This window comes from Lates calcarifer, linkage group LG11 (assembly GCF_001640805.2).
Source record: "Lates calcarifer isolate ASB-BC8 linkage group LG11, TLL_Latcal_v3, whole genome shotgun sequence".
In the NCBI taxonomy this organism is placed as follows: domain Eukaryota; kingdom Metazoa; phylum Chordata; class Actinopteri; family Centropomidae; genus Lates; species Lates calcarifer.
In genome coordinates, this window is record NC_066843.1 from 572,846 (window position 1) to 588,459 (window position 15,614).

The window sequence follows — 15,614 nt, forward strand, 5'->3', positions numbered from 1 at the left end:
ATGGAGTCTGGTATGGTGATATACAGTGATGTTTGTGGTTAAACTAAAGCTGTTGATGGTTCAGTGTTCTTGATTAATACTGCACTGATTCCAAAGCTTTTTGTGCCTTAATAACAGTGTTGAGTGTTCCCATCACTCATGGCATGAATCCATCATGTCAGTAACAACCTGAGGGTTGTTGTGTTACACACTGTTTTACCCACAGTGGTGTTGACATTTATCTTTCTTATCCCTGCAGCAGCGCTTCCATTTCAGCTCTGTGCTGACGTAAGATCAGATCAACCTCTGACAAACCCCCAAAGGGGAAACTGCATATTTTGTTTCACATCAAAGACTCGAGGAGACGAGTTAAAGAGTAAACCTCGTGTCTAAAGACGGTAAACGCTGTTGTCCTGTGTCTCCTGTGTCGTTGTCCTCGCAGGCCGGAGTGGACGTCAACATCAGAAACACCTACAACCAGACGGCGCTCGACATCGTCAACCAGTTCACCACCTCACACGCCAGCAAGGACATCAAGCAGCTGCTCCGAGGTCAGAGTCCTGATCCCTCTTTATTCTACTTTCTTCTATTCCCTCATCACTTGAGACTCGACTCAGACTCAGGTAATCGGGACTCGACTCTTGGTGACTCAGGTCTGACTCTTCTTGCGTGACTCGGGCTTGTTCTCAGCCTTGACTCGTGTCAGGCAATGGAGGTTTGACTCTGATTCTTCTTTGGTGACTTAGACTTGGACTCTTACTCATATTCACACAATGGGGACTCAACTCAGTCTGAAGACTCAAGACTCGACTCAGACTCAGACTTGGATTTGGACTTGGATACTGGGGACATGAGACCTGACTCTGACTCAGGTAATGGGGATTCAACTCTTCTTTGGTGACTTAGCCTTGGACTCAGACTCGAACACTTAGGACTTGAGACTCAACTCAGACTCAGGCATCTGCGACTCGGACTCTTCTTTGGTGACTCTGAGTTGGACTTGTACTCGGACTCAAGACTCACTCAGACGTAGGCGATGGAGAGTAGACTTGGTTCAGACTCTTTGGTGATTCGGACTTGGAGTCGAACACTGGGGGACTCGAGACTCGGCTATAACTGAGGTCATAGAGACTCCACTGAGACTCTTCTGTGGTGACTCGGCTCAGTCTGGTCTTTGATGATTTGAACTTAAACTCAGGCTTGAAAACTGGTGACTCGGGACCCGACCCGCACTCAGACTTGAGGTTTAGAGACTCGACTGTAACACTGCCTCCAGTATTAATTAATACAGTAAAAAACAACACGTGTATTTATGAGGCGTAAAGAAAGATGAAGGAACAGTAAAAAGCAGCGTAAACATAAAGAAACTTTATTAAAGTGTAAACGTCACAGTTTTCAGGGTGATGCATGTTCAGGCTGCTTCTGTCAGATATATGGAGGCTGACCTGACTGATTCAAACAGCAGCTGTGTTTAAATTTGGGGGTTATGTAACGTTAAACTCTTATCTGTCGGCTCTCAGGGCTTCAAAGAGCAGACTGCTCACACTGAAGCGAGCTGTATATACAGTATGTGAGCGCTCTGTGCTCTGTAATCCTGCAGCCTTTTGAAGTGCCTGTGGGAACAGACTGAGGGAATAATGAGCGGGTTGTGTTGAAGTTGTTTAAACATGGACGCTCAGACTTTCCCGACTTGTTTACTGGTGCAGAGAGGCAGAGATGAATAACTCGTACGCACTCGGCCGACACGCGCCGTGGATTAATTATTGATGTGTCGTGTTGGCGGCTGAATGCAGTCGGTTCTCTGAGGATTCACAGTCTGGGACCAATGAATCACTTTAGAAACAGGCAGGATTGTCGCTGAGGATCTGCCTGCTGGATTTAAATTCCCATTTTCCTCTGAGTCAAGAAAATCTCTGTGTTATTTTGGTATCCAGCTCTGCCTCTGTGTGTTTTTCTGCTTTATTTCCTCTGTGTGTGTTTGTGGTGAAAAGTTTTGACTGAAACAAAAGATAAACATTAAAATACTTCTACCTTCAAACTGATGCTGAGTCGATCCTTTTATTTTAACCAGAAACATTAACCAGACTCCATAGAGAAAAACAGGGATTTAACCAGGAGCTGCTGGAATACCACTGCCTCCATCTGTTAGTGTGTCTGTGTTACTGTGTGGTACTTTTACTGCAGTAAAGTATCTGATTACTTCTTCCACCACTGAAAGTCTCACAGTAACACAGACACACTAACAGATGGAGGCAGTGGTATTCCAGCAGCTCCTGGTTAAATCCCTGTTTTTCTCTATGGAGTCTGGTGGTGATATATAGAGATGTTTCTGGTTTCCAAAGATTTTTGTCCCTATCAGTTATTTACATCAAAAACATTGTAAATAAGTTTAGGGTTGGTGTCTGTGGTATTGCTGACCTAAGGAGGAGTTAACGCTCTGGTTGACTGATGATTTTGACTCATCACAGGGAAAATGATAGTTCTGACAAGAGATGAATTAAAAATATGAAATTCATGTCACGTTTATTTAATATTTCTCCACCAGAATTGTAATATAATCCTGTAGGTGGGAAAAGGGAAATACAGCTGTAATGTTGAATAAACTGTGAATTTAAAGGAGGGTTGGGCTGGATCAGGATCTCAGTGGTTCTGGTCCAGTTTTCTGACTCACTCTCTCTGGATCTTTCCTCTACAGATGCGACGGGGGTTTTGCAGGTCAGAGCTCTGAAGGACTACTGGAACCTCCACGATCCCACCGCCCTCAACATCCGAGCCGGAGACATCATCATGGTGAGACACTCGGGTCTCGGTCGCTGAGGATGATCCTCAGACCTCAGGGTGGACGGTTTTCACAGGGACAAACTGTGACTGGACGTCAGCTCTATAGAAACAAATCACAGCAAAAACATAGAAAACTCTGATTATAAAATAGTTGTGGCTAAATAAGAATTCTTGATGATTAAAGTAAAGAATAGACAGTAAACAAAATGTAATAATGATAATGAGAAGAAGAATAACCAAAGTAAAAGACAAAGAAATGAACATTAATTTATTTATATTCGTTAAAAGATTTCCACCATAAATCACACACTCCTCATGTCGACTGTGGTAAAACACATCACAGGCTGAGTGTTTGACAGGATCTCTGTCTCAGTCTGAACTCCAGCATCACACCTTTAATGTGGGAACAACTGAACCTCTGTCGAGAGACAGGTGGAGACAAGTCCCACACACACACACACACACACACAGACAACACCTTCCTGTGAACTCTGTCCTATATTCCCCCTCTGTCGGCTGTAAATGTGTGTGTGTGTGTGTTGTGTGTGTGTGTGTGTCACTGTGAAGCATGAGCATCTGGTTCATCACAGTTCAGACAGAGGTGTTTCCCTCTGACGCAGCATTTCCTGCCTCAGCTGCACTGTAAAAAACAGAAGATCCTTTTAGTTTAACCAGAAACATCTCTATATATCTCTATACCAGACTCCATAGACAAAAACAGGGATTTTAGCAAGCAAATGAAAGAGTTGCTAATCTACAGCTGCCTCCATCTGTTAGTGTGTCTGTGTTACTGTGACTTTCAGTGCTGGAAGAAGTAATCAGATACTTTACTGCAAGTAAAAGTACCACACAGTAACACAGACACACTAACAGTTGGAGGCAGTGGTATTCCAGCAGCTCCTGGTTAAATCCCTGTTTTTCTCTATGGAGTCTGGTAGAGATATATAGAGGTGTTTCTGGTTAAACTAAAAGGATCTGACTCTTTAGTAGAAAAAAACTGTACAAGTGATTTCAAGATGGAAAATACTTAATGAGCAGTTGCCACATCTTAATGTCTGGGACTGGTTTTTAGACTCATAGTTGATTCAGATGAGTCAAAGGTGATGAGTAGAATATCCAGTTCTAAATTAGATGTAATTACTCAACAACAGAAACTGTGTGTAGAGTTGTTTGACTGTAGAGTTTAGTTCTTTTCTGTATTAAGCCGAGTGTTTATCAGGATTCAAGACTCACAACCTTTATTTGTCACATAGTACAGCTGCAGTGAAATGTTCCCTGAGTTCTAACTTTACCATCAGGAATGATTGTAGTCTTCCAGGTTTCTGTGGAGGGATGTGATCTTCCTGTGATCTGTTCAGTGACTGAGTGTTAAACTGGTAACTACATGTTGAGTTAGACGCCTGAAGTTCAGAGTGAAGCTGTAAGTCAGCTCGTCAGAGGTCAGACTTCCTGTGTGAATCAGGCTGGAGGTGTTTAACAGGAGCTGCAGGGATGTGATGCAGGTGTCGGTCTGTGGGACGTCATGTCGGGACGTGTTCTAAATATTAAACATCAGAAAAAAACACAGCAAGATCAGTGAAGCTCTGCTCATGTTTAAACAGTGAAAAAATCCAGACTGTGATGTTTTCTCACTGTAGTGGTTTAACTCAGAGGTGTCACTGGCTGCAGGTTAGATCCTGAGGACACCATGTGGGATATAGGATAGGATTCCTTTAACGTTAACCAGAAACACCTGTATATCTCTACCAGACTCCATAGAGAAAAACAGGGATTTAACCAGGAGCTGCTGGAATACCACTGCCTCCATGGTAGAGCTATATAGAGATGTTTCTGGATCTTCCTCTTTAATAAGAAGCTCTGTCTCTGTAGGAATCCTCTCATCATGTTGTCAGATATTTATACTAATAATCTGAAGATGTTTTTACGTCTTGTCTCTTTAACTTGACTGTATTTTATCTGTGACATATTTAGAAACCGTTCGTCTGTGTGTTTCAGAAAAGTCTGCTTTGAGTTCACTGTTGAAATACGTTAGTGTAACACCACAGTGACCCGCCTCCTCCGCCCCTGCAGGTGTTGGAGCAGCACGTGGACGGACGCTGGAAGGGCCACATCCACGACAGCCCGAGGGGGACGGACCGGGTCGGCTTCTTCCCTCCGTCCATCGTGGAGGTCATCAGCAGGAGAAACGGTCAGTTACTCATGAGGGACGAGTCAGGTCTGTTTTCTCTCCACGTCACCTCACTCCATCAGACTCTCCATCACCTCGTACAGGAAGTGATGTAGATCAGACGTCCCTCCGTCATCCGTCAGGAACTAATCCGCCTGCTGCCAGACCATCCCATGCCTCCACCTCCTCTGTCCTCCCTCCTGCATCCACCTCTCCATCCACACCACATAATCACTGACCTCCACCTCTAACCATCAGCTTGATAACCTCCCTCCTCCTCCCCCTCCTCCTCTTCCTCTTGTCCTCCCCCGTCTCGCCCTGTAGGGGGCACCCTGTCCCGGCACGCCTCTCTGCCCACCCAGCGCCAGCAGCTGCTGTCCAGAGCCCCCCTCTCCTCCAGCCTCAGCTCCGCCCCTCAGACCGACGACTCCTACACTCTGTACGCCCCCCCCACCCACGTGGTGCTGCCGCTAGCCAACGGCCTCACTACCAACACAGGTATACACCACACTCAGGACACACACTCAGGACACACTCAGGACACACACTCAGGACACACTCAGGACACCACCACACTCAGGACACACTCAGGACACACACTCAGGACACACCACACTCAGGACACACTCAGGACACACACTCAGGACACACACTCAGGACACACTCAGGACACACACTCAGGACACACTCAGGACACACACTCAGGACACACTCAGACACACACCCCCCCCCCCCCCCACCCACCCCCCCCCCACACCACCACACTCAGACCCACCACCACTCAGGACACACACACTCAGGACACACACTCAGGACACACACTCAGGACACACACTCAGACCTCTAACACTGATTCAAAGTAAAGTTCTGGGTCTGTAGTTTAACTACACTGAGGCTGCACCACAGAAACACTCTGGTATATGTGAATCTTATTGTTTAAATGATTGATAGGGACTTTGGACAGTACCAGACTCCACTGACGATTACAGGATTTTTACTAAACAGAACACAGGAGCTGCTGGAATACTACTACCTCAGTGTGTCTGTGTTACTGTGTGGTACTTTTACTTCAGTAAAGTATCTGATTACTTCTTCCACCACTGAAAGTCACACAGTAACACAGACACACTAACAGATGGAGGCAGTGGTATTCCAGCAGCTCCTGGTTAAATCCCTGTTTTTATCAATGGAGTCTGGTAGTGATATATAGAGATGTTTCTGGTTAAACTAACAGGATCTTCCTCTTTAATAAGAAGCTCTGTCTCTGGAGGAATCCTCTCATCATGTTGTCAGATATTTATACTAATAATCTGAGTCTGGACGGACTCTGACGTGGACGGTCGTCCGTCACACTGCAGCAGCTGGGTTCACTCTTCTTGATCAATACTGCACTGATTCCAAAGATTATTGTCCCGATCAAACATTTACACTGATTTACTTTAATGCTTGATTGATTAATTAATGATTTCATCTATTCGCTGTCAGATACAAAACAAAGGCAGCGTGTCTGAATTAACTCGACCCTGACGACTGAAATATCAAGATCTGCTGATCGACTAATCTTCTCAGCTCTACTTACAACATAACCTCACTCAGCTGTATGTTGTGTGTGTCTCCAGATGAGGATGGTACACTTTAAATAAATAACATAATGTTGTTGTTTATTCATCATTTCTAAAGAAGCCTGTTAGACTGTAGCTGAGCAGACTGAGGTGAGTCAGCAGCACAGAGACACTGGACGAGTCTTTAGTGTCCTGTAGGAGACACTCGTTATGTTTGACAGGTTCAGAGACAGAGGATCGCTGTGTGCTGACATCAGGACTCCAAACTATATAGTTAAAGAACGTGACTGTGACGATGTGCAGCTCGTTCATGTTGTTATGAACGGGTGAATTCCCTCCGTCTGTCCTGCACCAGTTTGATTAAATGTTGTGGATCTGTGTTGAATGATGTTTGATACGTTCACAGTCCAGTGATGATCTGGTCTCTGAGGATCAGGATCCACTTTCATCCTGGTTTTAGGAAAACCTGAATGTGAGCTGGTTTGTTTCAAAAGAGAGCAGGTTACTGATCACTCACCTGTGCAGGTGTGTCTGTAAACCTGACGTACACACAGTTAGAAAGACAAACAGTGAGTGTGGGTTTGAGATCAGAAACCTGGATGATGGTGGAATCACGTAAAGACAGACTGTTTCCTGGATCCTGGATCAAAAAAGTATCAACAGTAAATTGCATGAAAAACAAATCAAAGACCCCCCCGCCTCCCCTCAGCCCCCCCGACCCCCTGACAGAACCCAGTCCATCAGAGTCTCTGTGTCTGGTAGGTCTGTCTCCGAGCCGCCTGTCTCAGTCTGGGTGTCCCTTTGAGGACATCTGGGTTCTCAGGGACTCATGTCATGGTAAGAGTCCCTCCATCCCCCCGCCATCGAACGACAGCTTCTCCCCCTGACCCCCACCTTCACCCCCCCGGCTGTTCTGACGTTGCATCGCTGCCCCCGCTCAACGCTCTGCATCAGGACCCCACACACCAAGACCGCTGAGCTGCTGCTGTCCGCAGGGTGAGCTGCTGCTGTCCGCAGGGTGTCTCCTCATTATCCAGCTTCACCTGCTGAAGCTTCACTCACATTCTCCAGTTTTACCGTCCAGGCCACACATGCTCAGCAGAGGTCGGCCATCTTGGTGTGTCGGGTCCAAACGCTCGTCTGCTTCAGGCTGAATTCATGAGTCAGTTCTCACCGCTGCCACAGCAGAGCGACAACACGCCATCCTTCTTAAAGAGCCAGGAGGTCTCCTCCCAGGTGTAACACGAGGACATTTTTAACTTGGCATGTGTCATGATCAGTTTAACTTCCTGAGACCTGAGCGTTGGTTTTGTCTACATCTTTAATTTCTCCTGCTGTTTGGGATCAGTCGGACCTGACTAGTATAAAAACTAAAAGTCCACACATGGAGACAATGGGTTTATTTTATTCTGTCTACAGAATAAAGTCATTAAACTTTTTATGTCAGGACCTGAACATGGCTGTAAACAAAAACATCTAAAATCCCTCTGATTGTTGAACGTTGTGAAACATTTTCCTTCCTTCAGACTCCAAACTGTGAACGTCCGTTTAGTCTGTAGAAACAGAGCCTCACCTGTTGAAATGAAGAAGAAACATCCAGAAAGCTGAACAGTCCAGTCTGAATGTTAATGTCCTGAACACTAGACTTCACAGAACAGTGTCAACTAATGAGGACAACAGGTTTGAATTTAAAATGAAGAATGAGGTGCAGCAAACCCAAAATGTTATATCCCTGTATGAGGACGAGTCTCAGGAAGTTAAATTGTGTATAAATGAATTCCTCCTCTGCAGTTATTTATCTGTCCTTTATAAATCTTAACTCTGCAGTATCATCAGAGAGTGACGGTTCAGTATAGAGTGGATGATCCAGTGAAGTGATTTAAAGCAGTGAGCAGTTCAGTCAAACCTCTGAAGTAACTTGGTCGTACACTTACGCTGCCCCCCTCCCTCCTTAAAGTCTGATGCTGCTGTCATTAATGGACTGGTGCCTGCAGCTGTGCCCCCCCCCCCTGCTCTGCCACAGCACAGCTTTTATACCAGAAACCTGCATCCTGCCGTCACCCCCCACCCAGCCCCTGCAGGCTTCTTGTTATTGCCCCCCCTCCTCCCTCTGTCCCCCGTTCTCTCGACCTGCTGTGACTCCACAAAGAGCATCTGCTGCTTCCTCCAGCCTGACGCCGGCCGCTCCCTCTGCGCTGACGTGGACTCTCCCTCCCCTCCGTCCTGGACGTGGTGGATTTATTTTGGTTGTTGTGTTTCGCAGCAGGAGACAGGAACAGCGTGGGGAGTACGGGCAGCGTGGGCAGCACCCGCAGCGCCGGCAGCGGCCAGAGCACCGAGAGCAACAGCGCACCCAACGGCCTCCAACACCACACCGGTCACCACGACAACGCCAGCAAGGTACTCAAGTACAATCACACTGATGCACCTGCTGAGACCAGATCAGCTGATTCATGCAACATGCAGCAGAAACATGAATAAATCTGTTTTTTCACTCTCCAGGATTAAAGTTTTAAAGTTGTAGTTTCCTTCAGTGTAAAAGATTTTTCTAATGTGCAACATGAAACTGAACTTCTCAGTAGCTTGGATTTAAAGTGACTTCACACATCATGTGACCCTCTGCTTACATATTAACCTGTCAGGTGTGTGCTCGCCATGCTAAATGACTCTGTTTGTTGTTTGTATTTTTGTGTGCAGGTGGCGCCCCCTGCTGCTGATTCTGGACACTCAGACCTCAGCAAACAGCCTGATCATCCTGCAGGTACATTTCTAACACACACTCAGGTTTATTTGTCCACACTGAGAGCACCTGATGCTCCAGGGAAGTGTTCTCAGATCTTATCACTCAGAGTGTGTCTGAGTTGTTCACCTGCTGAGCTCTGCTGTGACGTCCCTGCAGGTGGGACTCCTCGGAGGCAGACGGTGACGGTGCAGAGACCTGCAGAGCAGAGCTTCTCGCAGCAGTTTGTTCGTCCTCAGCAGCTGCTGGAGGGGAAGGTAACCATCAGCACAAATGTCCACAATCCTCAACAACCTGTTTGTATCACTTCTTCTGTTCATCATGTCCGTACTATCACATGTTTCAGGATGCAGAGGCCATCTATCAGTGGCTGAGTGACTTCCAGTTGGAGCAGTACACTGGGAACTTCATCAGCGCTGGTTATGATGTACCGACCATCAGCAGGATGACTCCTGAGGTGAAACACAAACACACTCGCCTGTTTGAAGTCTTTGCATCAGAGGGTTGACACCTGTGTCTAGACTCCTATTTTATCCTCCCTACACTGACTGCCTGCATCTTTTAGCATCGTTTCTAAAATAATCACTAATCACTTCAATTCTCTGTCTGCTTCGGCAGCTCCTTACGTCTCAGAGCTGCTCGTTCGTAGTTTGTAACTCTGTTTTGAAAGGTGCTATACAAATAAAGTTATCAGAACTTGTATGTCGAGGTGTATGAGGACTGACTGTAAATCACTGTAATACTCAGAGTCTCTGCTGTGAGCTGTGTGTGGAGGTTTGTTGACTGACTGTCTTGTTTTTGTTTGTAGGATCTGACCGCCATTGGAGTAACCAAACCAGGACACCGTAAGAAGATTTCCATTGAGATCAACAATCTGAACATCCCAGAGTGGCTGCCTGAATACATCCCAGTAAGACCTCAGCTCTTTACTGCTGAATACACTGACTTCACCACTGTGAACCAGTTAATGTGAGTGTGTGTTCTCTCTCACAGTCTGATCTGGGTGAGTGGCTCAGCGCCATCGGACTCCCACAGTACCACAAGAAACTGTCTGAAAATGGTTACGACTCCATAAACATCGTCAAAGACCTGACGTGGGAGGACCTGCAGGAGATCGGCATCACCAAGCTGGGTGAGGACAGTCATGAGTTCTCAGTCTGACACGTGTCCAGTGTTTTTACTGTGGTGTAATGGTTTCATTTTCCCTCCAGGCCACCAGAAGAAGCTGATGTTGGCGGTGAAGAAGCTGTGTGACATCCAGAGGGCGATCCTTCAGGCTGAATCAGGCCAAGGAACGCTGCGACGCAAAGGCCCCGGGGCCCTCCACCTGGTCGCCATCGAGCCGCCCGACTCCTCAGGCGAATGCTCTTCCCCTCACACACCAAAGATGCTGACGTTCCAGGACAGCGAGCTGAGTGCTGAGCTGCAGACGGCCATGTCCAGTCACTACGGAGGCTGTGAGGAAGGTTTGGCCATCAAGAACGCAGTGGGAATGTCCCAGAGTCAAGAGAGCATCGACACCCGGTCGAGAGGCTCCGGCCGCTCCCAGGAGCCCCCCACAGCCTCCATCACCCCCCACAGCTGGTCCCAGGAGAGCCTGGAGGGCAGCCCCGCCAAGGAGAGGAACCTTCCTGAGGGCTGGGACCAGAGGCCTCTGCAGCAGCAGCCGCTCCCCAAGCAGGTGCCTCTGGGAACAGCCACTGTGTTCAAGTACCCGGCCATCCCGACCAAACCCAAGCTGTCTGGATCTCGGGGCCCCTCCCCTCATGGCTCCCCGGCACTGAAGGGTTTCAGTTACCTGCACTCTCACTGTGGCTCTACAGACCTGAGCTCATCTCCCCGGCCTGAGGACCACACCATGACCCTGGCACCGCCCAAGAAGCGAACCCAGAGCATGACCCGCTACGCTCTGTCGGACGGAGAGCCTGATGAGGATGACGACGAAGCCGCACATTGTGGAAACCTGCCGTCCTACGCCACCTTAACCCGCAAGCCCGGCCGCAGCCAGCTGGCTCGACTGCAGTCCAGTCCAGAAAAGAACGGAAATGTGGGACGTAGTCAGTCGTTTGCTGTGCGCGCACGGAAAAAAGGTCCCCCTCCTCCCCCTCCAAAGAGACTGAGCTCAGTGAGCAGCACCACCAGCGGGGAGCTGAGCGACAGCAGCACTACATCGTCTACGGGCATGGTGGTGACCGACAGCCCGGGGAGCGTGAGGAGCATCACTGCCTCTCTGGAAGGAAACACAGAGGAAAGGATCACCCCAGGACCTAGACCAGACCTCATCGACCAGGAGCCGCCTTCCCCCTCCCTCGTCTCTGCAGGGCAGGAACCCAGAGAGGCTGCAGGGGTGAGGAGGAGGGTGCAGAGCGAGTGTATTCCCACGCAGACCAGCACCGAGCCGGACCAAGGGGTGAAGTCTGACTCGGAGGAGGAGGAGTCAAAAAGTCAGGGATTGGAGGGATCCTCGTCCCCTCAGAACAGCTCCAGCGAGTGCATCCCCTTCGCAGAGGAGGGAAACCTGACCATCAAACAGAGGCCCAAGGCTCCAGGGCCCCCCAGGGCCGAGGCTGTGCTGGAGCCTCCAGAGAAACAAGCAGCCAAGAACCTGGAGGTGCCCGAGTTTAATCTGAAGGAGTCGGACACAGTGAAGCGCCGACACAAGCCCAAAGACAAGGAGCAGGGAGGAGGCTCCCCCAGCAGAGATGGAGCAGGGACGTCCGAGTCAGAGTCCGGCAGCAGCAGGCCTCCATCCCAGAGCCAGGAGGAGGTCAGTCTGAGGATCAGTGAGACTAGTCTGGAGAGGCCAGCCAGTCCAGCTACAGGATCTCCCATCAAACCTCCACTGTCCCCAAAACCTCCTGCTGTTGCCCCGAAACCAGTCCGCCACAGTCTACTGGCTGCACAGGGTAAGATACACACCCCTCACTGATGTACAGCAGGAATAACGTTATAATCTATGATTCAACCAAGGGCAAACAGCACAGCTTCAAATCTGCAGTAGTCAGTTCCTCAGGTTTAAATCCTTCAGGGTTGTTCAGGGATTTATTCTGGCTTTTTTTGTTTTTTCTCACTCAGAACTTGTTGTTTTATAGTTGAGACTCGTTATTGGACTTGTGGCAATTGATGTGGAACTTGGGGATTTTGACCCTGGACTTGACCTGGAACCTCTTGACTTCTGTAGCTTGACTTAGGATGCTTAGGACTTGATGGTCTTGACTTGGTCTTGGACATAAAAACCTGTTATTCTCTTTGTGTCCCCAGCAGCTGGTCTCTCCTCTCCTCCAGCTGTGACTGTCAGTGTGGTTCAAAGCGTGGCCTTCACTGCTCCGTCCTCCCCAGCCCACGGGCACCCAGCTTCAGCTCCGGTCTCGGCCCTGACCTCGGTCTCGGCCCCTCAGAGTCCATCTTTGACAGCAGCAAGGCCTCAGGTGTGTGTGGTTGGTCCAGGTCATGTCCCTGAGTCGTCCTGTGGGACTGAGGTGGTCCAACAGAGACTGGATCAGACCAGCACGTCTCTGGAAGCAGCTCTGATCGCCGTCGAGAGGAAACTGAACCTGGAGGACAACTCAGACGGGTAAGACCATCAGGTGTAGCTTTTTTTAATGCTGTAGCGTGACCAAATATTCTGTTAAGTGCGTTTCTTTCTGCGTTATATCACCACATTTCTGCTCCCAAGAGGTTGAACTCCTTTCACTTTGGACACTAAACCAAAATATCCACTTTGTTCCCTGAGAAATCAAGAACTATTCAAGGTCTCTAGAAAATAATTCCCAACTTTCTTTTCTGACTTTTCGTCCAGCACCACTTTCAGGCCAAAACCTCCCAATGTATTTGTTTCATATTCATGTAATATTTTTGTATTGTTTGTAACGTATAAGATAGATTTTATTTATCCCACTTGTGGGAAATTCATCTATTGTGTTTCATTCACTCTAGTGGAGCGAGCACAGTGAAGTCTGCAGGGACCATCCTGGACGACATCGGCAACATGTTCGACGACCTGGCCGACCAGCTGGACGCAATGTTGGACTGAAGACGTGTCATCCCCTCAGAATAAACAAAAACATCCACCTTCAGCCTCAGGAAGTGAAACACAGAAAGAGAAACGGGGGAAAGGAAGGATGATGGAGGGTTTTTGTCACCGTTCCTCCCGACTCTGAACTCCACGGTTAAAACAGTCAGAGAAGGAGAAGTCAGACACTCGTTTCTCAGTGTGAACACCAGCACTTAATCTTCACTGTGCTTCCTCGACAAGACTCACAAACTGGGTCATTTACTCACATTTCAAACTGAAAACTGCTGAATCTGGTCTCTGTGTGGATGGATCCGAGTCGGTCCAGCACAAACCTTTTTAACCTTCACGTCGTCATGTCTTATCAAACATGAACCAAACAAAGAGACAAATGCTGGACCAGTGGTTTCTTATCAGCCCACTATGAGGAGAAACTTCTGAGCAGATTATTATGATTACTGTCACTAATAACAATGTAACATGAAGTTTTATCTTTTTGACTTTATAGAGAGCTGAAGTCTTGACGTCACTTCCTGTTGAGTTTCATTCTAAGATTTAAAACAGACCTTTTAGTAAGAGTTTAAGTTTTAAAGCAGCTACAATCAATATTTCTGTGTTAACAATGAGTCACCTGTGGTGATGAATCCACATAAAAATTATCACCAGACTTTCCCTTAGCACTCCGGAGCTTTTTAGCCTCTTTTAGCTCCTACTTTTGGCTTCCTGTCTGGTTCAGTCTCAGCTGTTCACTTCCTGCTCAGCAGCCAATCACAGTCAGAGATCAGCTGGTAAACACAGTGGAGCATTTAGCAGCTAAAGAGACAGATATTTCCCTCAGTAGGTGGAGGAGACCAAACACAGAGCTAAAAGAGAGAGAATACTGGACTATTTATTTATTATTTCAAAGCTGAAACAGACAGTTGCTGCAGGTTTATTAGAGTTTTCCATTTGGCCGTGATGATATGCAATGACAGCACTTCAAATCTCTATCAGCTGATCCTGAGGTGGTGATGCTGCAGTAAAATCTTCTCGCTGCCTTTTATATTTGGGTTCAGCTGCAACAGTCTATGTACAATATAAGTTTATTAGTCTGCTTCAACTGAAATGGAGTTAACACTAGGCCTCTGAACTCTGCAGGTTTATGTTTAAGTCTGAATTATGAATCATTTCTGTTGTTGATTCACTTTTCTCATGGACGGTTCAGTTTCACTTCAGCTCTCTACTCACCATGTCTGGCCATTTCAAATTTTACATTTGTAATATTTAAAAAAGAATCTATTTTATACCAAGTGATCTTAACCATGTGTAGTTAGTCTTCCTCTCGGCTCGGTGCCAGTATGTTTGTGTTCTTAACAACTGACCTTTTCTACAGATGTGTGTGTGTGTGTGTGTGTTTATGAATCTACAGAAACCTGTAAAAGTGCTTATTAATGCTGTTTATACAAAGGGAAGAGAAGCATGTTCAGCTCATTTCACATATGGAGTCAGTGTTTGTGTGTACAGTGGAAGACGGCATGTGACATGTCAGTATACATATACATACTATTTTTTGATATTCATTTTAGCCAAATTAGTATTTAAATTAGAGTTATCTAAATGTGTATATTGTACACTAGAGGTATATACAGGAGCAGATATTCAACCAAAGGTCTTTGTACAGATTCTCCTCAGATATTTTCACAAACATTTCCTTTAAAGAAAACAGAATCCATGTAAGATGTTTATGAGATGTTATTGTCCAGCCTGCAGCGTATGGATAGAGTGTCCATATTTAGCATGCCATAGCTCTGTTTGATTTGTGAAAAAGTTTGTTAACCCTGGTGTGTTTGGTTTCGTCCTGTGATCATGTGACCTCTGTGTGAATGAGAAGCTCTGTGTTGGATTTTCTTTATCTCTGAGTCTCAGGAAAACCCCCCCCACCCCCCACCCCCCACCCCAATCCAGGCCTGAACCTGTCGGCTCGTCCATGTCCTCCTGCTCACTGTATGGAAGATTTAAAAAGCCGAATTAAAGAGAAATCAAACAAAGAAAAAAATAGATACAAGACACATGTTTGTATATATTCCTTTATAGTATTATTATTATAGAATTCAGCTTTTTGTCCTTGAGAGAGTTCTCCAACAAACAGATATTTCATTGCTGCCCAGCAGAGGGCAGTGTCTACCTCCCACTACTGAATCCTAAGCTGCCGTCAGTTTCCATGTGGATGTACTCGCATCATCATCCATCACAGCGACCAGACCTTAAACACTGGAAAATACCATAACAATGTGTGTGAGTGAATAAGTGAGTAAAACATCTGAAGTAAAACTTTATAATTCCAAAGCTCTGATTTGGGGCAAAGAGAAGAAATAGATAAAAACACCTTAACTG

The 15,614-nt window shown here is 47.0% G+C and overlaps 1 protein-coding gene across 7 annotated transcripts in view; it reads left to right on the top strand.

Annotated features, from left to right (window-relative positions):
• LOC108882385 (caskin-2) overlaps positions 1–15,062 on the top strand; it is a 48,560-nt gene extending 33,498 nt beyond the window's left edge. The window contains exons 9-22 of one of the 7 annotated variants that reach the window (XM_018674855.2): positions 422–530; positions 2,675–2,769; positions 4,831–4,948; positions 5,252–5,425; positions 7,252–7,326; positions 8,753–8,889; positions 9,187–9,250; positions 9,389–9,486; positions 9,576–9,686; positions 10,038–10,139; positions 10,223–10,361; positions 10,441–12,135; positions 12,491–12,803; positions 13,166–15,062. In XM_018674855.2, coding sequence (XP_018530371.1) covers positions 422–530; positions 2,675–2,769; positions 4,831–4,948; positions 5,252–5,425; positions 7,252–7,326; positions 8,753–8,889; positions 9,187–9,250; positions 9,389–9,486; positions 9,576–9,686; positions 10,038–10,139; positions 10,223–10,361; positions 10,441–12,135; positions 12,491–12,803; positions 13,166–13,262 — 3,327 coding nt within the window. In that variant the 3' untranslated portion in view covers positions 13,263–15,062. The remainder of the gene's footprint in view (positions 1–421; positions 531–2,674; positions 2,770–4,830; positions 4,949–5,251; positions 5,426–7,251; positions 7,327–8,752; positions 8,890–9,186; positions 9,251–9,388; positions 9,487–9,575; positions 9,687–10,037; positions 10,140–10,222; positions 10,362–10,440; positions 12,136–12,490; positions 12,804–13,165) is intronic. The other 6 variants (XM_018674857.2, XM_018674858.2, XM_018674859.2 and 3 more) reach the window with 6 other exon arrangements.
• Positions 15,063–15,614: the final 552 nt, after the last annotated feature.